General features: G+C 44.4%; 1 protein-coding gene across 1 annotated transcript in view; it reads right to left on the bottom strand.

Annotated features, from left to right (window-relative positions):
- si:dkey-32e6.6 (extracellular matrix protein 2) overlaps positions 1–22,700 on the bottom strand; it is a 53,325-nt gene that overhangs the window by 26,271 nt on the left and 4,354 nt on the right. The window contains exons 2-5 of the mRNA XM_064956015.1: positions 17,840–17,955; positions 7,937–8,069; positions 7,329–7,486; positions 7,030–7,169 (exon numbers count right to left, since the gene is read on the bottom strand). Of these exons, the coding sequence (XP_064812087.1) occupies positions 7,030–7,169; positions 7,329–7,486; positions 7,937–8,069; positions 17,840–17,955 (547 nt within the window). The remainder of the gene's footprint in view (positions 1–7,029; positions 7,170–7,328; positions 7,487–7,936; positions 8,070–17,839; positions 17,956–22,700) is intronic.

The following is a 22,700-nucleotide window of genomic DNA, read 5'->3' as shown; positions in this document are numbered from 1 at the left end:
AGCATAACCTTGCTATTGAGAAAGGCCGCCGTAGGCAGACCTGGCCCTCAAGAGAAGACAGGCTATGTGCACACTGCCCACAAAATGAGGTGGAAACAGAGTTGTACTTCGTAACCTCCTGCCAAATGTATGACCATATTAGAGACACACATTTCCCTCAGATTACACAGATCCACAAAGAATTTGAAAACAAACCCAATTTTGATAAACTCCCATATCTATTGGGTGAAATACCACAGTGTGCCATCACTGCAGCAAGATTTGTGACCTGTTGCCACAAGAGAAGGGAAACCAGTGAAGAACAAACACCATTGTAAATGTCATGGAGAGAGACAGATGGAGACATGGAGAGAGACAGAGGCATGGAACGAGACAGAGGCATGGAACGAGACAGAGACATGGAGCGAGACAGAGACATGGAGAGAGACAGAGTCGTGGAGTGAGACAGAGACATGGAGTGAGACAGAGACACGGAGAGAGACAGAGACACGGAGCGAGACAGAGACACGGAGCGAGACAGAGACACGGAGAGAGACAGAGACACGGAGCGAGACAGAGACATGGAGCGAGACAGAGACACGGAGAGAGACAGAGACACGGAGAGAGACAGAGACACAGAGAGAGACAGAGACATGGAGAGAGACAGAGACACGGAGAGAGACAGAGACATGGAGAGAGACAGAGACACGGAGAGAGACAGAGACATGGAGAGAGACAGAGACATGGAGAGAGACATGGAGCGAGACAGAGACATGGAGAGAGACAGAGACATGGAGAGAGACAGAGACATGGAACGAGACAGAGACATGGAGCGAGACAGAGACATGGAGAGAGACAGAGACATGGAGAGAGACAAAGACATGGAGCGAGACAGAGACATGGAGAGAGACAGAGACATGGAGAGAGACATGGAGCGAGACAGAAACATGGAGCGAGACAGAGACATGGAGAGAGACAGAGACATGGAGAGAGACAAAGACATGGAGCGAGACAGAGACATGGAGAGAGACAGAGACATGGAGCGAGACAGAGACATGGAGCGAGACAGAGACATGGAGCGAGACAGAGACATGGAGAGAGACATGGAGAGAGACAGAGACATGGAGCGAGACAGAGACATGGAGAGAGACAGAGACATGGAGAAAGACAAAGACATGGAGCGAGACAGAGACATGGAGAGAGACAGAGACATGGAGAGAGACAGAGACATGGAGAGAGACATGGAGAGAGACAGAGACATGGAGAGAGACAGAGACATGGAGAGAGACATGGAGCAAGGCAGAGACATGGAGAGAGACATGGAGCAAGGCAGAGACACGGAGAGAGACAGAGACATGGAGCGAGACAGAGACATGGAGAGAGACAGAGAAATGGAGAGAGACAGAAACATGGAGCGAGACAGAGACATGGAGAGAGACAGAGACATGGAGAGAGACAGAGACATGGAGAGAGACATGGAGAGAGACAGAGACATGGAGAGAGACAGAGACATGGAGAGAGACATGGAGCGAGGCAGAGACACGGAGAGAGACAGAGACATGGAGCGAGACAGAGACATGGAGAGAGACAGAGACATGGAGAGAGACAGAGACATGGAGAGAGACAGAGACATGGAGAGAGACATGGAGCGAGGCAGAGACACGGAGAGAGACAGAGACATGGAGAGAGACAGAGACATGGAGAGAGACAGAGACATGGAGAGAGACATGGAGAGAGACAGAGACATGGAGAGAGACAGAGACATGGAGAGAGACATGGAGCGAGGCAGAGACACGGAGAGAGACAGAGACATGGAGCGAGACAGAGACATGGAGAGAGACAGAGACATGGAGAGAGACAGAGACATGGAGAGAGACAGAGACATGGAGAGAGACAGAGACATGGAGAGAGACAGAGACATGGAGAGAGACATGGAGAGAGACAGAGACATGGAGAGAGACATGGAGCGAGGCAGAGACACGGAGAGAGGCAGAGACATGGAGAGAGACAGAGACATGGAGCGAGACAGAGACATGGAGCGAGACAGAGACATGGAGAGAGACAGAGACATGGAGAGAGACAGAGACATGGAGAGAGACATGGAGCGAGGCAGAGACACGGAGAGAGACAGAGACACGGAGAGAGACAGAGACATGGAGAGAGACAGAGACATGGAGAGAGACAGAGACATGGAGAGAGACAGAGACATGGAGAGAGACAGAGACACGGAGAGAGACAGAGACATGGAGAGAGACAGAGACATGGAGAGAGACAGAGACATGGAGAGAGACAGAGACATGGAGAAAGACAAAGACATGGAGCGAGACAGAGACATGGAGAGAGACAGAGACATGGAGAGGGACATGGAGAGAGACAGAGACATGGAGAGAGACAGAGACATGGAGAGAGACATGGAGCGAGGCAGAGACACGGAGAGAGACAGAGACATGGAGCGAGACAGAGACATGGAGAGAGACAGAGACATGGAGAGAGACAGAAACATGGAGCGAGACAGAGACATGGAGAGAGACAGAGACATGGAGAGAGACAGAGACATGGAGAGAGACATGGAGAGAGACAGAGACATGGAGAGAGACATGGAGCGAGGCAGAGACACGGAGAGAGACAGAGACATGGAGCGAGACAGAGACATGGAGCGAGACAGAGACATGGAGAGAGACAGAGACATGGAGCGAGACAGAGACATGGAGCGAGACAGAGACATGGAGCGAGACAGAGACATGGAGAGAGACATGGAGAGAGACAGAGACATGGAGCGAGACAGAGACATGGAGAGAGACAGAGACATGGAGAAAGACAAAGACATGGAGCGAGACAGAGACATGGAGAGAGACAGAGACATGGAGAGAGACAGAGACATGGAGAGAGACATGGAGAGAGACAGAGACATGGAGAGAGACAGAGACATGGAGAGAGACATGGAGCAAGGCAGAGACATGGAGAGAGACATGGAGCAAGGCAGAGACACGGAGAGAGACAGAGACATGGAGCGAGACAGAGACATGGAGAGAGACAGAGAAATGGAGAGAGACAGAAACATGGAGCGAGACAGAGACATGGAGAGAGACAGAGACATGGAGAGAGACAGAGACATGGAGAGAGACATGGAGAGAGACAGAGACATGGAGAGAGACAGAGACATGGAGAGAGACATGGAGCGAGGCAGAGACACGGAGAGAGACAGAGACATGGAGCGAGACAGAGACATGGAGAGAGACAGAGACATGGAGAGAGACAGAGACATGGAGAGAGACAGAGACATGGAGAGAGACATGGAGCGAGGCAGAGACACGGAGAGAGACAGAGACATGGAGAGAGACAGAGACATGGAGAGAGACAGAGACATGGAGAGAGACATGGAGAGAGACAGAGACATGGAGAGAGACAGAGACATGGAGAGAGAGACATGGAGCGAGGCAGAGACACGGAGAGAGACAGAGACATGGAGCGAGACAGAGACATGGAGAGAGACAGAGACATGGAGAGAGACAGAGACATGGAGAGAGACAGAGACATGGAGAGAGACAGAGACATGGAGAGAGACAGAGACATGGAGAGAGACATGGAGAGAGACAGAGACATGGAGAGAGACATGGAGCGAGGCAGAGACACGGAGAGAGGCAGAGACATGGAGAGAGACAGAGACATGGAGCGAGACAGAGACATGGAGCGAGACAGAGACATGGAGAGAGACAGAGACATGGAGAGAGACAGAGACATGGAGAGAGACATGGAGCGAGGCAGAGACACGGAGAGAGACAGAGACACGGAGAGAGACAGAGACATGGAGAGAGACAGAGACATGGAGAGAGACAGAGACATGGAGAGAGACAGAGACATGGAGAGAGACAGAGACACGGAGAGAGACAGAGACATGGAGAGAGACAGAGACATGGAGAGAGACAGAGACATGGAGAGAGACAGAGACATGGAGAAAGACAAAGACATGGAGCGAGACAGAGACATGGAGAGAGACAGAGACATGGAGAGGGACATGGAGAGAGACAGAGACATGGAGAGAGACAGAGACATGGAGAGAGACATGGAGCGAGGCAGAGACACGGAGAGAGACAGAGACATGGAGCGAGACAGAGACATGGAGAGAGACAGAGACATGGAGAGAGACAGAAACATGGAGCGAGACAGAGACATGGAGAGAGACAGAGACATGGAGAGAGACAGAGACATGGAGAGAGACATGGAGAGAGACAGAGACATGGAGAGAGACATGGAGCGAGGCAGAGACACGGAGAGAGACAGAGACATGGAGCGAGACAGAGACATGGAGCGAGACAGAGACATGGAGAGAGACAGAGACATGGAGAGAGACAGAGACATGGAGAGAGACAGAGACATGGAGAGAGACATGGAGCGAGGCAGAGACACGGAGAGAGACAGAGACACGGAGAGAGACAGAGACATGGAGAGAGACAGAGACATGGAGAGAGACAGAGACATGGAGAGAGACAGAGACATGGAGAGAGACAGAGACACGGAGAGAGACAGAGACATGGAGAGAGACAGAGACATGGAGAGAGACAGATACATGGAGAGAGACATGGAGCGAGGCAGAGACACGGAGAGAGACAGAGACACGGAGAGAGACAGAGACATGGAGCGAGACAGAGACATGGAGCGAGACAGAGACATGGAGAGAGACAGAGACATGGAGAGAGACAGAGACATGGAGTGAGACAGAGACATGGAGAGAGACGTGGAGCGAGACAGAGACACAGAGAGAGACAGAGACACGGAACGAGACAGAGACACGGAGCGAGACAGAGACATGGAGAGAGACAGAGACATGGAGAGAGACAGAGACATCGAAAGGAAGAGCGAAGAGAAAGAGAGAGGAAGAGTGAAACAAAAGACAGACTGAGACCCAGACAGAGGTGAAAGAACTGTGGTGAATGAAAGAGAAGCTTTAATACAGAAATACTCTTCTTTATCCACTAAGCTCAGGAGGGGAAATTAGAAAAAGATTGCCAAGAAAAGTAATATTTAACACACATACACGCCCGCACACAAAACACACACGCATGCACACACACACACACACACAATGGCACACGAGTATGCACATACACATGCAAACACATCCCCTGACAGACACAAAGCTCAGTTTATGTGGGAGAACAGAACGACCTGAAGCCCAGGCAGTCTCAGGAGCAAACCAGGGTTGGGGTCAATTCCATTTCAATTCAGGAAGTACACGGAAATTCCAATTCCAATTATTTTCAATGCTTTTCAATAAGAAACATTTGGAATTGGAATTTGGTTTACTTTCTGAATTGACTGTAATTGAAATGGAATTGACCCCAACCCTGGAACAAACTCATGCACACAACCCTCACCTCTGATCCCCAGACTCGGGTGAAATACTGACTCCACTCAATGAAAACATTGAGGAGCAAAGTGGGAAAATCAGTCTCCAAGCATTATGTCAGTATGGACTACATTACAAGGTGTGAGAAAAGTCTTCTTTCTCAGGATATTGTGCACTACTTATCGCCAGACACACACATCTCTCCCTCTCTCAACAGAGCTCTGCTTGCCACACTATTGCTGTTGTATTAGTCGGGCCTGGCCTTCATTTACGTTCATAAACCTGTCAGATGGCCTGAACTCTAACCATGTATCTAACCTCTGACCTCTACTAACCCCTACCTACAGCAGGTGCCCTACCCAATTAACCCCTGACCTTATTAACCCATGGGCCCTGACGCTAAACACAGCCAATAGGCATCCAGGAAGTACCTGATAGGTTTATCTGTTTTACATTACGGGTACTTTGGCAACATTATGCAAACACACAGTTTCTCTCTGCCTTTCTTCATCCTCCTCCCTTCTGCTCTCTTCATCCTCCCTTCTGCTCTCTTCATCCTCCTCCCTTCTGCTCTCTTCATCCTCCCTTCTGCTCTCTTCATCCTCCTCCCTTCTGCTCTCTTCATCCTCCCTTCTGCTCTCTTCATCCTCCTCCCTTCTGCTCTCTTCATCCTCCTCCCTTCTGCTCTCTTCATCCTCCTCCCTTCTGCTCTCTTCATCCTCCTCCCTTCTGCTCTCTTCATCCTCCTCCCTTCTGCTCTCTTCATCCTCCTCCCTTCTGCTCTCTTCATCCTCCTCCCTTCTGCTCTCTTCATCCTCCTCCCTTCTGCTCTCTTCTCATCCATTTTCTTGCTGCCTTTTCCCTCTCTACCTTCTTTTCCTCACTACTCTCACACACCCTTTCTTTCTCTCTCTCCTCTCTGTGTGTATTTTTTCTCCCGAAGCTCTTGCTGTGGTTCGCAAGGATCCCACGGAGCAAGGGATAAACCCACTGGAATTCACTATATTTAACCAAGACTCTACACACACACACACACACACACACACACACACACACACACACACACACACACACACACACACACACACACACACACACACACACACACACACACACACACAAACACCCTTTCCTTCCTCCTTCCCTCCTTTACATATTTGTTCTCCTGAGTACACAGGGTCAGTTGTCACAGTCTATCGGACTCACATGCGTGTGTGTGTGTGTGTGTGTGTGTGTGTGTGTGTGTGTGTGTGTGTGTGTGTGTGGCTGTCAAGATAATAATGACAGGTTTGAACCCTGTGTACTGTATTGATGGTTATCTGACTAAACAGCAGGAATTCACACACATACGTGTGTGTACATCAGCACAAGCAGGAGAGTAATGATTTTACATCAAACAGAACAAATCAGGAAAATCTGAGGTGCTGATTCTCAAGCACAGCACACCCTCCGGTGGGTGATGTAGGTACTACAAAACATTCTATAACAAATGGTGTTTGTTTCATTAATCAATTGTTGATATAGTCCCAAAATGTTTTGCATGTCAGCAATCAGGTTTTCAAGATATATAACTTTCGAAATTCAGAAATACAGCCGGTATGATGCTTTTCGTGTCATATGATCCTACATTAATTCATTTTTGGAATGGGTGGGTGAATGGATTGATTGATTCTTTTCTTAATTAATTTCTTAATTGAACTCACGTTAGTTTGACCCAGGCCCGGTTTGAGATGGTGCCCTCATGCAGCAGGTTGTGACTAAGGTCTAAAACTCTCAGTTTGGCCAATTCACTCAGAACACCCTCTGGTACCTCCTGTAACTGGTTATCACGCATCCTCAGCTCCTACACACACACAGACACACAGACACAGACACACACACACACACACACACACACACACACACACACACACACACACACACACATTTAGTCGCACGTAATATAGAAACCCACAAGAATGTATTGTAAGAATGTTCTAGATGGTGATGAGGAGACTCTGACCTGTAGGGAGCGGGGCAGGCCGAGGGGGAGGGAGCGAAACCTGTTCATGTTCATGCACAGGTACTGGACCCTCTTCAGCGGCTTGAAGGTCAAAGGGGACACGTTGCCGTCATGGAAAAGGTTATCCTCTAGCTCCAGAGACAACAGATGGAACAGACCTGGGACGCACACACACACACATAAACACGCACACAAAAACACACATACGCACACACACAAACGTAAACACACACACATACAGATAAACACACACAAACACACATACATACACACACAAACACGCACACACACAAACAGATAAACACACACAAACACACGCACACATACATACACACACAAACACGCACACACACAAACACACACACATACAGATAAACACACACAAACACACGCACACAGATATACACACACATACAGATAAACACACACAAACACACACATACAAACACACACACATACAGATAAACACACACAAACACACGCACACACACAAACACACACACACACACAGACATACACACACACACAAACTGATGATACTTAGAAGTGTGTGTGTTATTTCCGGGGGGATTAAATCAACCTTGGACCTCTCTCTCTCCAACACACACCTTTGAAGCTGTAAGGGCTGAGTCTGGTGATCTTGTTGCCATTCATCGTGAGCTCCCCCAGTGAAGGTGGCAGCAGGGGGATCCGTGTCAGCTGGTTGTCATCGAGGTTGAGCCTCCTCAGCCGGGTCAGATTCTACCAGGGAGTAGAGATAAAACAAGAGGAGGAGAAAAACACGGTTTAGATTACTGTTAAAAATGGTCATTTTCTGGAAATCCAGCTTGACCCTGATCTTTATTTAGTGCATGTATTGGTCTGGTCTGTTTGATCTGTACCCAGTGAAAGCAGTGAGCTGTGTCAGTCGCCCAGTAACTCCGCCCTGTTCCTCCTGCCTCTGTCATTACTGGATGAACGGATATCATGAAATAATTCATTCTTAAAATAATCTCTTCATCTCAATCCCATTGGCTGTAGTCATGTACTGTATTTCACTTGAACATGTGTACACACACACACACACACACACACACACACACACACACACACACACACACACACACACACACACACACACTTAGCTGATGACTTACAGTTCTTGACTATTGCTTACGCGATTTCTGAAACTATGGCTCCTTTTCTCTAGACTCTACACACAACCCCAAAACACACACACATGCAAAACATCACACATCTCTTGCAAAAAATCTTTTGCATCAAAACTCTCCACACAAACCAATTGATTAGCTCTTATACACGCCAACTACACAAGGAGGTGACAAATGTAAAACACTACTCTCGTCTTTTGCAGGTTCAGTGTGCAGTGGAGTCCACAACGGTTTGTCATAGCACCCACACGTACATGTATGTGCACAGATATATACAGTATGTATGCATATTCAGTATATATTTACCCTAGAAACAGAAACAGAAAATGAATTTCTTTCTCAAAACATTATATTTTCATCCAGATTTCAGGATGAACGGTAACAGACAAAACACATACATTACATTTACATTACATTACATTTACATTTAAGTCATTTAGCAGACGCTCTTATCCAGAGCGACTTACAAATTGGTGAATTCACCTTCTGACATCCAGTGGAACAGCCACTTTACAATAGTGCATCTAAATCATTAAGGGGGGGGGGGGGGGTGAGAAGGATTACTTATCCTACATACAATAGAAGATAAACAAATAGGTTTGTTACTATAAAGAAAAAAACCAATTAGGGTGCATCCTGTCTCCTATGTGGGTCTGATCACGGCGCCACATCAACATCACAAGTGATCTCTCTGGCTAAACAGCGGGGGAAGCAGCGTCTGGAGTGGAGTATCCAGCCCTGGCATGTCCCCTCGTCTACGTCACCACAGGCCTCCTCCATCGCCTGGAGTGGAGTATCCAGCCCTGGCATGTCCCCTCGTCTACGTGACCACAGGCCTCCTCCATCGCCTGGAGTGGAGTATCCAGCCCTGGCATGTCCCCTCGTCTACGTGACCACAGGCCTCCTCCATCGCCTGGAGTGGAGTATCCAGCCCTGGCATGTCCCCTCGTCTACGTCACCACAGGCCTCCTCCATCGCCTGGAGTGGAGTATCCAGCCCTGGCATGTCCCCTCGTCTACGTCACCACAGGCCTCCTCCATCGCCTGGAGTGGAGTATCCAGCCCTGGCATGTCCCCTCGTCTACGTGACCACAGGCCTCCTCCATCGCCTGGTAAAGGGGTATGCGTTGATGAGGTTGCCGATAGTATACCTTCCGACGCCATGCCAAAAATAACTCTTCTATTGGGTTTAGAAATGGAGAATATGGTGGCAGGTTGAGCATCAGCTTGTGGATGGTCAATTAACCAATTGCGGACCAGAGCAGCCCGGTGGAAACTTATGTTGTCCTAGATGACAACAAACCTGGACTGCTCTGGCCCATTCCTCTGGTCATTGGGAATGAGGATATGAGACAGGATGTCAAGGAAGGTGATAATGTGGGCAGTATTGTAAGGACCAAGAGTGGCATGATGATGATGGACACTGTTCTGATTAATGGCTGCACACATTGTGATGCTGTCCAGGGACATTGACGATGGCGCGGCGTTTCTAAGCCCTGCAGTATGAGGCTTCTTCCCCTGCGTCTTGTTTTGGCCATGTTAAAGCCGACCTCATCAACGTAGACTAAATCATGATGCTATGCAGCAGCATCTAGTTCAGTAATTCTCTGAAACAGACAAGACAAAACATTATTGTATGACAGTATGAATAGCCATAGAGCAGTCAATATGTAGCACAATACACTGGAATACAGTACCAATGACAGGATAGTATAGCTTACTTGTACGTATTCATAGCGCAGTTGTTTCTCTGTCAGAATTTGGCTCAAATGATACTCTGTAGAGCTGCTTCACACAAATCTGATGGCGTTTCAGGCCAAGTGAGGATAAACTCACCCTATTTATGTTACTGAATGTTGTGTTGTCAGTGACGATGTGGTTTTGCAGTTGTCGTAAAAGTATGCTGTTGTTTGAAATGACCATATTCACTATGTGTTGTTCCTGCTCTGCTGTGAACAGCCAGTTTCTTCCTCCATTGAAAGATCGTCTAGCAATTCTGCCAAAATATGATGTGAATGTTTAGGGTGCAGGATTTCTTTCAGTAGGAAATTAAATGTCACTGTAGTGCTGGATGTGCTGCGGTGCTGTAAGTACAGTAACATGGTATGGAGGGTAGGTCAACTTACCTCATTTCAAAATGTCCGGATGATACTAGATGCAGTGGAGTAGCTCAAGCTAGGCTGGACCCTCTCTGCCTCCCTGAAACTCAAACCATGGTTGACCACATAATCAACCAGAGTGGCCCGGATCTCATCTGTGATTGTTTTCCTTCCTCCTCTTCCTTGTCCCACTCCTCGTCCTCTTCCCCCTCCTCGTCCTTGTCCGTGTCCTCCTCCTCGTCATCGTCCCCCTCTTACTCTCACTCCTCTTCCTCTAACTCTCTCTCCTTTAATTGGCCTCCATTGTTGTCCAAACCAAGAAATGTAACCTTAAGCCTATTTATAGTGCTCAAGCTCTGATTTCTAAGTGAAGAAATTAACTATAAGTGTTTTCATATGTGAGCAATGGGTTTAGGTAATCGGTAAATGAGTGTGACATTTGGTATGGCAGTGTTTTCCAAACGAAACATAAGACCTGTTAGTTTTGACTGATGTGTCTAATGTAAATAACTGTGTTTAGTATTTTGCGATAAGTGTGTTTAACAATTGCAAACTGAGTGAAAAGCACATAATGTGCTTGCAGTTTTGCAGACTTGGTATGAAGATCAGGTACATGAGTTAACGGTTTCACCGAGAGAGCCTCAACTACCACATTTAAGTGTGTAAGAGATTGTGAAAAGCTGTAAGAGGAGCCAGGACACCAGAGTGTGTTCCTGCTGTAGTCTATTAGCCAGTTACCAGCTGCTATTATAGAGTATACATGTACTGACTCAGTTACTGTTAGCCAGTTAACAGCTGCTATTATAGAGTATACAGACTCAGTTACTGTCAGCCAGTTACCAGCTGCTATTATAGAGTATACATGTACTGACTCAGTTACTGTCAGCCAGTTACCAGCTGCTATTATAGAGTATACAGACTCAGTTACTGTCAGCCAGTTAACAGCTGCTATTATAGAGTATACAGACTCAGTTACTGTCAGACAGTTACCAGCTGCTATTATAGAGTGTACATGTACTGACTCAGTTACTGTTAGCCAGTTAACAGATGCTATTATAGAGTATACATGTACTGACTCAGTTACTGTCAGCCAGTTACCAGCTGCTATTATAGAGTATACAGACTCACCTACTGTCAGCCAGTTACCAGCTGCTATTATAGATTGTACATGTACTGACTCAGTTACTGTGAGCCAGTTAACAGCTGCTATTATAGAGTATACAGACTCAGTTACTGTCAGCCAGTTACCATCTGCTATTAGAGAGTATACAGACTCACCTACTGTCAACCAGTTACCAGCTGCTATTATAGAGTATACAGACTCACCTACTGTCAACCAGGTAACAGCTGCTATTATAGAGTATACATGTACTGACTCAGCTACTGTCAGCCAGTTACCAGCTGCTATTATAGAGTATACAGACTCAGTTACTGTCAGCCAGTTACCAGCTGCTATTATAGAGTATACATGTACTGACTCAGCTACTGTCAGCCAGTTACCAGCTGCTATTATAGAGTATACATGTACTGATTCAGTTACTGTCAGCCAGTTACCAGCTGCTATTATAGAGTATACATGTACTGACTCAGCTACTGTCAGCCAGTTACCAGCTGCTATTATAGAGTATACATGTACTGACTCAGCTACTGTCAGCCAGTTACCAGCTGCTATTAAAGAGTATACAGACTCAGTTACTGTCAACCAGTTACCAGCTGCTATTATAGAGTATACATGTACTGCCTCAGCTACTGTTAGCCAGTTAACAGCTGCTATTATAGAGTATACATGTACTGACTCAGTTACTGTCAGCCAGTTACCAGCTGCTATTATAGAGTATACATGTACTGACTCAGCTACTGTCAGCCAGTTACCAGCTGCTATTATAGAGTATACAGACTCAGTTACTGTCAGCCAGTTACCAGCTGCTATTATAGAGTATACATGTACTGACTCAGCTACTGACAACCAGTTACCAGCTGCTATTATAGAGTATACATGTACTGACTCAGCTACTGTTAGCCAGTTAACAGCTGCTATTATAGAGTATACAGACTCAGTTACTGTCAACCAGTTACCAGCTGCTATTATAGAGTATACATGTACTGACTCAGTTACTGTCAGCCAGTTACCAGCTGCTATTATAGAGTATACATGTACTGACTCTGTTACTGTCAGCCAGTTACCAGCTGCTATTATAGAGTATACATACTCAGTTACTGTCAGCCAGTTACCAGCTGCTATTATAGAGTATACATGTACTGACTCAGCTACTGTCAACCAGTTACCAGCTGCTATTATAGAGTATACATGTACTGACTCAGTTACTGTCAGCCAGTTACCAGCTGCTATTATAGAGTATACATACTCAGTTACTGTCAGCCAGTTACCAGCTGCTATTATAGAGTATACATGTACTGACTCAGCTACTGTCAGCCAGTTACCAGCTGCTATTATAGAGTATACATGTACTGACTCAGTTACTGTTAGCCAGTTAACAGCTGCTATTATAGAGTATACAGACTCAGTTACTGTCAGCCAGTTACCAGCTGCTATTATAGAGTATACATGTACTGACTCAGTTACTGTCAGCCAGTTACCAGCTGCTATTATAGAGTATACAGACTCAGTTACTGTCAGCCAGTTAACAGCTGCTATTATAGAGTATACAGACTCAGTTACTGTCAGCCAGTTACCAGCTGCTATTATAGATTGTACATGTACTGACTCAGTTACTGTGAGCTAGTTAACAGCTGCTATTATAGAGTATACAGACTCAGTTACTGTCAGCCAGTTACCATCTGCTATTAGAGAGTATACAGACTCACCTACTGTCAACCAGTTACCAGCTGCTATTATAGAGTATACAGACTCACCTACTGTCAGCCAGTTACCAGCTGCTATTATAGATTGTACATGTACTGACTCAGTTACTGTGAGCCAGTTAACAGCTGCTATTATAGAGTATACAGACTCAGTTACTGTCAGCCAGTTACCATCTGCTATTAGAGAGTATACAGACTCACCTACTGTCAACCAGTTACCAGCTGCTATTATAGAGTATACAGACTCACCTACTGTCAACCAGGTAACAGCTGCTATTATAGAGTATACATGTACTGACTCAGCTACTGTCAGCCAGTTACCAGCTGCTATTATAGAGTATACAGACTCAGTTACTGTCAGCCAGTTACCAGCTGCTATTATAGAGTATACATGTACTGACTCAGCTACTGTCAGCCAGTTACCAGCTGCTATTATAGAGTATACATGTACTGACTCAGCTACTGTCAGCCAGTTACCAGCTGCTATTATAGAGTATACAGACTCAGTTACTGTCAACCAGTTACCAGCTGCTATTATAGAGTATACATGTACTGACTCAGCTACTGTTAGCCAGTTAACAGCTGCTATTATAGAGTATACATGTACTGACTCAGTTACTGTCAGCCAGTTACCAGCTGCTATTATAGAGTATACATGTACTGACTCAGCTACTGTCAGCCAGTTACCAGCTGCTATTATAGAGTATACAGACTCAGTTACTGTCAGCCAGTTACCAGCTGCTATTATAGAGTATACATGTACTGACTCAGCTACTGACAACCAGTTACCAGCTGCTATTATAGAGTATACATGTACTGACTCAGCTACTGTTAGCCAGTTAACAGCTGCTATTATAGAGTATACAGACTCAGTTCCTGTCAACCAGTTACCAGCTGCTATTATAGAGTATACATGTACTGACTCAGTTACTGTCAGCCAGTTACCAGCTGCTATTATAGAGTATACATGTACTGACTCTGTTACTGTCAGCCAGTTACCAGCTGCTATTATAGAGTATACATACTCAGTTACTGTCAGCCAGTTACCAGCTGCTATTATAGAGTATACATGTACTGACTCAGCTACTGTCAACCAGTTACCAGCTGCTATTATAGAGTATACATGTACTGACTCAGTTACTGTCAGCCAGTTACCAGCTGCTATTATAGAGTATACATACTCAGTTACTGTCAGCCAGTTACCAGCTGCTATTATAGAGTATACATGTACTGACTCAGCTACTGTCAGCCAGTTACCAGCTGCTATTATAGAGTATACATGTACTGACTCAGTTACTGTTAGCCAGTTAACAGCTGCTATTATAGAGTATACAGACTCAGTTACTGTCAGCCAGTTACCAGCTGCTATTATAGAGTATACATGTACTGACTCAGTTACTGTCAGCCAGTTACCAGCTGCTATTATAGAGTATACAGACTCAGTTACTGTCAGCCAGTTAACAGCTGCTATTATAGAGTATACAGACTCAGTTACTGTCAGCCAGTTACCAGCTGCTATTATAGATTGTACATGTACTGACTCAGTTACTGTGAGCTAGTTAACAGCTGCTATTATAGAGTATACAGACTCAGTTACTGTCAGCCAGTTACCATCTGCTATTAGAGAGTATACATACTCACCTACTGTCAACCAGTTACCAGCTGCTATTATAGAGTATACAGACTCACCTACTGTCAGCCAGTTACCAGCTGCTATTATAGATTGTACATGTACTGACTCAGTTACTGTGAGCCAGTTAACAGCTGCTATTATAGAGTATACAGACTCAGTTACTGTCAGCCAGTTACCATCTGCTATTAGAGAGTATACAGACTCACCTACTGTCAACCAGTTACCAGCTGCTATTATAGAGTATACAGACTCACCTACTGTCAACCAGGTAACAGCTGCTATTATAGAGTATACAGACTCACCTACTGTCAGCCAGTTACCAGCTGCTATTATAGAGTATACATGTACTGACTCAGCTACTGTCAGCCAGTTACCAGCTGCTATTATAGAGTATACATGTACTGATTCAGTTACTGTCAGCCAGTTACCAGCTGCTATTATAGAGTATACATGTACTGACTCAGCTACTGTCAGCCAGTTACCAGCTGCTATTATAGAGTATACATGTACTGACTCAGCTACTGTCAGCCAGTTACCAGCTGCTATTATAGAGTATACAGACTCAGTTACTGTCAACCAGTTACCAGCTGCTATTATAGAGTATACATGTACTGACTCAGCTACTGTTAGCCAGTTAACAGCTGCTATTATAGAGTATACATGTACTGACTCAGTTACTGTCAGCCAGTTACCAGCTGCTATTATAGAGTATACATGTACTGACTCAGCTACTGTCAGCCAGTTACCAGCTGCTATTATAGAGTATACAGACTCAGTTACTGTCAGCCAGTTACCAGCTGCTATTATAGAGTATACATGTACTGACTCAGCTACTGACAACCAGTTACCAGCTGCTATTATAGAGTATACATGTACTGACTCAGCTACTGTTAGCCAGTTAACAGCTGCTATTATAGAGTATACAGACTCAGTTACTGTCAACCAGTTACCAGCTGCTATTATAGAGTATACATGTACTGACTCAGTTACTGTCAGCCAGTTACCAGCTGCTATTATAGAGTATACATGTACTGACTCCGTTACTGTCAGCCAGTTACCAGCTGCTATTATAGAGTATACATACTCAGTTACTGTCAGCCAGTTACCAGCTGCTATTATAGAGTATACATGTACTGACTCAGCTACTGTCAACCAGTTACCAGCTGCTATTATAGAGTATACAGACTCACCTACTGTCAGCCAGTTACCAGCTGCTATTATAGATTGTACATGTACTGACTCAGTTACTGTGAGCCAGTTAACAGCTGCTATTATAGAGTGTACAGACTCAGTTACTGTCAGCCAGTTACCATCTGCTATTAGAGAGTATACAGACTCACCTACTGTCAACCAGTTACCAGCTGCTATTATAGAGTATACAGACTCACCTACTGTCAACCAGGTAACAGCTGCTATTATAGAGTATACAGACTCACCTACTGTCAGCCAGTTACCAGCTGCTATTATAGAGTATACATGTACTGACTCAGCTACTGTCAGCCAGTTACCAGCTGCTATTATAGAGTATACATGTACTGATTCAGTTACTGTCAGCCAGTTACCAGCTGCTATTATAGAGTATACATGTACTGACTCAGCTACTGTCAGCCAGTTACCAGCTGCTATTATAGAGTATACATGTACTGACTCAGCTACTGTCAGCCAGTTACCAGCTGCTATTATAGAGTATACAGACTCAGTTACTGTCAACCAGTTACCAGCTGCTATTATAGAGTATACATGTACTGACTCAGCTACTGTTAGCCAGTTAACAGCTGCTATTATAGAGTATACATGTACTGACTCAGTTACTGTCAGCCAGTTACCAGCTGCTATTATAGAGTATACATGTACTGACTCAGCTACTGTCAGCCAGTTACCAGCTGCTATTATAGAGTATACAGACTCAGTTACTGTCAGCCAGTTACCAGCTGCTATTATAGAGTATACATGTACTGACTCAGCTACTGACAACCAGTTACCAGCTGCTATTATAGAGTATACATGTACTGACTCAGCTACTGTTAGCCAGTTAACAGCTGCTATTATAGAGTATACAGACTCAGTTACTGTCAACCAGTTACCAGCTGCTATTATAGAGTATACATGTACTGACTCAGTTACTGTCAGCCAGTTACCAGCTGCTATTATAGAGTATACATGTACTGACTCCGTTACTGTCAGCCAGTTACCAGCTGCTATTATAGAGTATACATACTCAGTTACTGTCAGCCAGTTACCAGCTGCTATTATAGAGTATACATGTACTGACTCAGCTACTGTCAACCAGTTACCAGCTGCTATTATAGAGTATACATGTACTGACTCAGTTACTGTCAGCCAGTTACCAGCTGCTATTATAGAGTATACATACTCAGTTACTGTCAGCCAGTTACCAGCTGCTATTATAGAGTATACATGTACTGACTCAGCTACTGTCAGCCAGTTACCAGCTGCTATTATAGAGTATACATGTACTGACTCAGTTACTGTCAGCCAGTTACCAGCTGCTATTATAGAGTATACATGTACTGACTCACCTACTGTCAGCAAGTTACCAGCTGCTATTATAGAGTATACATGTACTGACTCACCTACTGTCAGCCAGTTATCAGCTGCTATTATAGAGTATACTGACTCAGTTACTGTGAACCAGTTACCATCTACTATTATAGGAATATGCTGACTCATGCAGGACTGTTCTGGTCATTTAGCAGATGCATCTAGAGATCTCGAACCCCCAACCCTTACTCTCCAGCAGGTCAATCATACAACATGGTAGTGGTGAAAATCTGGTGAGACTTACAGAGAAGAGGTGGTGGCTGAGTGAGTCGTCATCCAGTCGGTTTTTGCTCAGATCTATACTCTCCAGGTTGGGAAGACCAGAGAAACCCCGCGAGGCAATAAGACTGATGTTGTTCTCTGTCAGGCACACATATAGAGGTACAATCACACTAACATTTACAATAATATACTCACTAATATATACACTGACGTATACACTAATATACACTCTAATATACACATTAATATATACACTGACATATACACACTAATATATACACTAATATAGACACTGACATATACATTAATATACACACTAATATACAGTTGAAGTCGGAAGTTTACATTCACCATAGCCAAATACATTTAAACTCAGTTTTTCACTATTCCTGACATTTAATCCTAGCAAAAATTCCCTGTGTGAGGTCAGTTAGGATCACCACTTTATTTTAAGAATGTGAAACGTCATAATAATTTATTTATTTTATTTTTTATATCACCTTCATTTAATTAACCAGTTAGGCCAGTTGAGAACAAGTTCTCATTTCCAACTGCGACCTGGCCCAGATAAAGCAAAGCAGCGCGACACAAACAACAACACAGAGTTACACATGGAATAAACAAGCATACAGTCAATAACACAATAGAAAAATAATAAAGTATTTTTACGGTGTGTCCAAATGGCGTGAGGAGGTAAGGCAATAAATAGGCCATAGAAGCAAGTAATTACAATTTAGCATATTAATACTGGAGTGATAGATGTGCAGATGATGATGTGCAAGTAGAAATACTGGTGTGCAAAAGAGCAGAAAAGCAAATAAAACAATGTGGGGATGAAGTAGGTAGATTGGATGGCCTGTTTACAGATGGGCTATGTACAGCTGCAGCGATTGGTTAGCTGCTCGGATAGCTGATGTTTAAAGTTAGTGAGGGACATATAAGTCTCCAGCTTCAGCGATTTTTGCAATTCGTTCCAATCATTGGCAGCAGAGAACTGGAAGGAAAGGCGGCCAAAGGAGGTGTTGGCTTTGGGGATGACCAGTGAGATATACCTGCTGGAGCGCGTGCTATTGGTGGGTGTTGTTATTGTGACCAGTGAGCTGAGATAAGGTGGCACTTCACCTTTTAAAAATAGTAGAGTGAATGATTTATTTCAGCTTTTATTCCTTTCATCACATTCCCAGTGGGTCAGAAGTTTACATAAACACATAGTATTTGGTAGCATTGTCTTTAAATTGTTTAACTTGGGTCAAACTTTTCAGGTAGCCTTCCACAACCTTCCCACAATAAGTTGGGTGAATTTGGCCCATTCCTCCTGACAGAGCTGGTGTAACTGAGTCAGGTTTGTAGGCCTCCTTGCTCGCACATGCATTTTCAGTTCTGCCCACAAATTTTCTATAGGATTAAGGTCAGGGCTTTGTGATAGCCACTCCGATACCTTGACTTTGTTGTCCTTAAGACATTTTGCCACAACTTTGGAAGTATGCTTGGGGTCATTGTCCATTTGGAAGACCCATTTGCGACCAAGCTTTAAGTTCCTGGCTGATTTCTTCAGATGTTGCTTCAATATATCCACATAATTTTCCTACCTCATGACGCCATCTATTTTGTGAGGTGCACCAGTCCCTCCTGCACCCCCACAACATGATGCAGCCACCCACTTGCTTCACGGTTGGGATGGTGTTCTCCGGCTTGCAAGCCTCCCCCTTTTTCCTCCAAACATAACGATGGTCATTACGGCCAAACAGTTCTATTTTTGCTTCATCAGACCAGAGGAGATTTCTCCAAAAAGTAGGATCTTTGTCCCCATGTGCAGTTACAAACCGTAGACTGGCTTTTTAATGGTGGTTTTGGAGCAGTGGCTTCTTCCTTGCTGAGTGGCCTTTCAGGTTATGTCGACATAGGACTCATTTTACTGTGGATAGAGATACTTTTGTACCTGTTTCCTCCAGCATCTTCACAAGGTCCTTTGCTGTTGTTCTGGGATTGATTTTCACTTTTCACACCAAAGTACGTTGATCTCTAGGAAACAGAACTGAGCGGTATGACGGCTGCATGGTCCCATGGTGTTTATACTTGCGTACTATTGTTTGTGCAGATGAATGTGGCACCTTCAGGCATTTGGAAATTGCTCCCAAGGATGAACCAGACTTGTTGAGGTGTACAATTTTTTTCTGAGGTCTTGGCTGATTTCTTTCGATTTTCTCATGATGTCAAGCAAAGAGAAACTGAGTTTGACGGTAGGCCTTGAAATACATCCACAGGTACACCTCCAATTGACTCAAATGATGTCAATTAGCCTATCAGAAGGGTATAGCGTGCCTTCCTCTCTCTGTCACGCCTACACCCAGGCTGCTGTTATCTCAGGTCATAAATTCCAGGAGGAGACTCTCTTCCTCGTGGCCAGACAGTATAGAGAGAGAGAAGGTTTCACAGGATAACAAATGAACTTCTTCTCCAGCATAGAACTTGAGAACTGAACAATGTACATGTTTTGGAGAAGGTGTACACGGTCGGGGAAGAATCCAGCTACGACCGGTCCATTTTGTTTAATGTTTGTGAAACTCATGAGAGACAATACAGCCACATTACCATAACTCTGTTTATGCAAGAGTCTCAGTTATGAGGATTGTATCTACTTGTTGTATAAAATGAATGAGTAAAGATTAAACTATTTGTGAAATTATGTAATGTGATTATAAACTGTTTATTGAAAGGGAACCCAATTCCCTTTAAAGTTAACTAAGTCATTGGCCCGCCCCATGAGCACTGACATTGATCTGGCATCATGGGACAGCCTTTTTCTGCTCTTTCGAATATAACCCCCACCTGGAGAATCATCTTCAGACCAGCTTACCTCAATAACTGAGAGGGCTAAGGTTTGAGTAGATTGCTGAATTCTTAACCATACCACGAAACTATTGATACTGACAGAATAAGACAAATCTTTGATGCTAATTACTAGTCTGCAGCTAGGAATTCTACTAGAACATTTCTGAAATGGGACTCTGAAGTATCCATACTAACCACGAGAGACGATCAGACAAACTCTCCAACAGAAAGACGGACGATTCCAACAGAGATCACGACGACACACTGAGCGTAAATATATATTGAATGCATTTATTCCCGAATGAGTGAGCGTTCATGTGCAAAGGATTAGCATTTCAATTAATAAAATTATCAATTGTGTAGTGAATAATTTGCATAATTCCCGCCTTTCTCACTCCCACTTCACTTTTGTCCACCAAGCAGCAATACTGGTTTATCCTACTAGGGAAACTCCGCTATCGTTTCCTTGTAACTATTGTAACTATTCCTTGTAACTATCTACTGTTTGTTTGTTTATGCATTTCTGTGATTATTTAGTTAGTAAATAAATTATTTAAGACAATTGATGTATGGATGATTCATAGTGAAGACTGGGTTCGTGCAGATTTACGACGTTTGGAATGAGACTAACGTGAGGTGATGAATAATTCATTAATTAGAAGACTAATTGATTAGATATCAAAATAGCGGAAAGTTATATTAGGAAAATTATAACTTTGTAATCTGAATATTTTCCTTGGTGCCCCGACTTCCTAGTTAATTACATTTACATGATTAAGTTAGTTTAATCACTGTTTATTATTTTTCGTTTTTTTTTCTCTCTTGTTTGTGCATGCCTGTTAAATGTGGGTTGATGGGGGGGTAAGTGTTGGGGAAATTAGGGGAATAGGGTGGGAAGTAAAGGTGCTTGCAGGGGGGGAGGGGAGGGTTGGATACTGCTCGGGTGTAGGTGCTACATATGCTGATCGTGATGGCTTGGTGCGCTTTCTTACCTTTTTATTGAGTAACATGTTATGCAGGCCACCATAGGAACTACAAACGGGAGGAGGGCGGGGCTTACATTCACTTCCTGGAATGTCAAGGGTTTAAACGATCCAATTAAGAGGGGCAAGGTCCTAGCCCACCTGAAAGCACTCTCGTCTGATATTATATTTTTGCAAGAACCCATCTGAAGAATAACTCTCATAGCAGACTTAAGTGTAGGTGGGTGGGGCAAGTGTATCACTCTAACTTCTCTGCCAAAACGAGAGGCACAGCGATTCTGGTACGGAAAGGAATTCCCTTTCTCACAAAACCACTATTGCGGATAAAGAGGGTTGTTATGTGATCGTAATAGGAGAAATCCACTCTACTTCAGTAACTCTACTAAATATCTATGGGCCAAACATTGATAACCCCTCTTTTTTCAAAAGAGTCCTTGCCCTGATTCCAGATATCTCCCATACTAACCTGGTCATTGGAGGGGACCTTAACTGTGTGCTAGACCAATATCTGGATAGATCCTCTACCCGGCGAACCCCTACCTCCTATTCAAGCGAATTCTTGAATACCTACATAACAAATTCTAACTTATTTGATATATATTTGATATATGGAGGATCGCTAACCCTACAGGTAGGGAATACTCCTTTTACTCTCATGTTCACAATGTTTACACTCAAATTGACTACTTTTTGTTGGATGCTAGACTACTCCCCTATACCTGTAATGTGAGGTATCATGATATTATAATCTCGGACCACAGTCCACTCACCTTCTCCCTGAGATTGGGTGACATTGTACCAAACGAGAGGGTCTGGAGGTTGAATCCTCAGCTCCTCACAGAACCAACATTCTGTGAATTTCTTAAAGACCAAATTACATTTTTCTTTGATACCAACGACAACACAGAGATCTCCCCAGCATTATTGTGGGAAACACTGAAGGCTTATCTGAGAGTCTGTATCATCTCCTTTCAGGCTGCCAGGAGTAGGCGAAACAGAGGAAAACTGGAAGAACTGGAGGGACAAATTCACTTACTGGATAGGGAGAATGCTAGCCACCCATCTATG

Source organism: Oncorhynchus masou, chromosome 33 (genome assembly GCF_036934945.1).
Source record: "Oncorhynchus masou masou isolate Uvic2021 chromosome 33, UVic_Omas_1.1, whole genome shotgun sequence".
Taxonomy (NCBI): domain Eukaryota; kingdom Metazoa; phylum Chordata; class Actinopteri; order Salmoniformes; family Salmonidae; genus Oncorhynchus; species Oncorhynchus masou.
The sequence above is the reverse complement of the archived record's forward strand: the minus strand, read 5'-3'. Positions and strand labels throughout refer to the sequence as shown.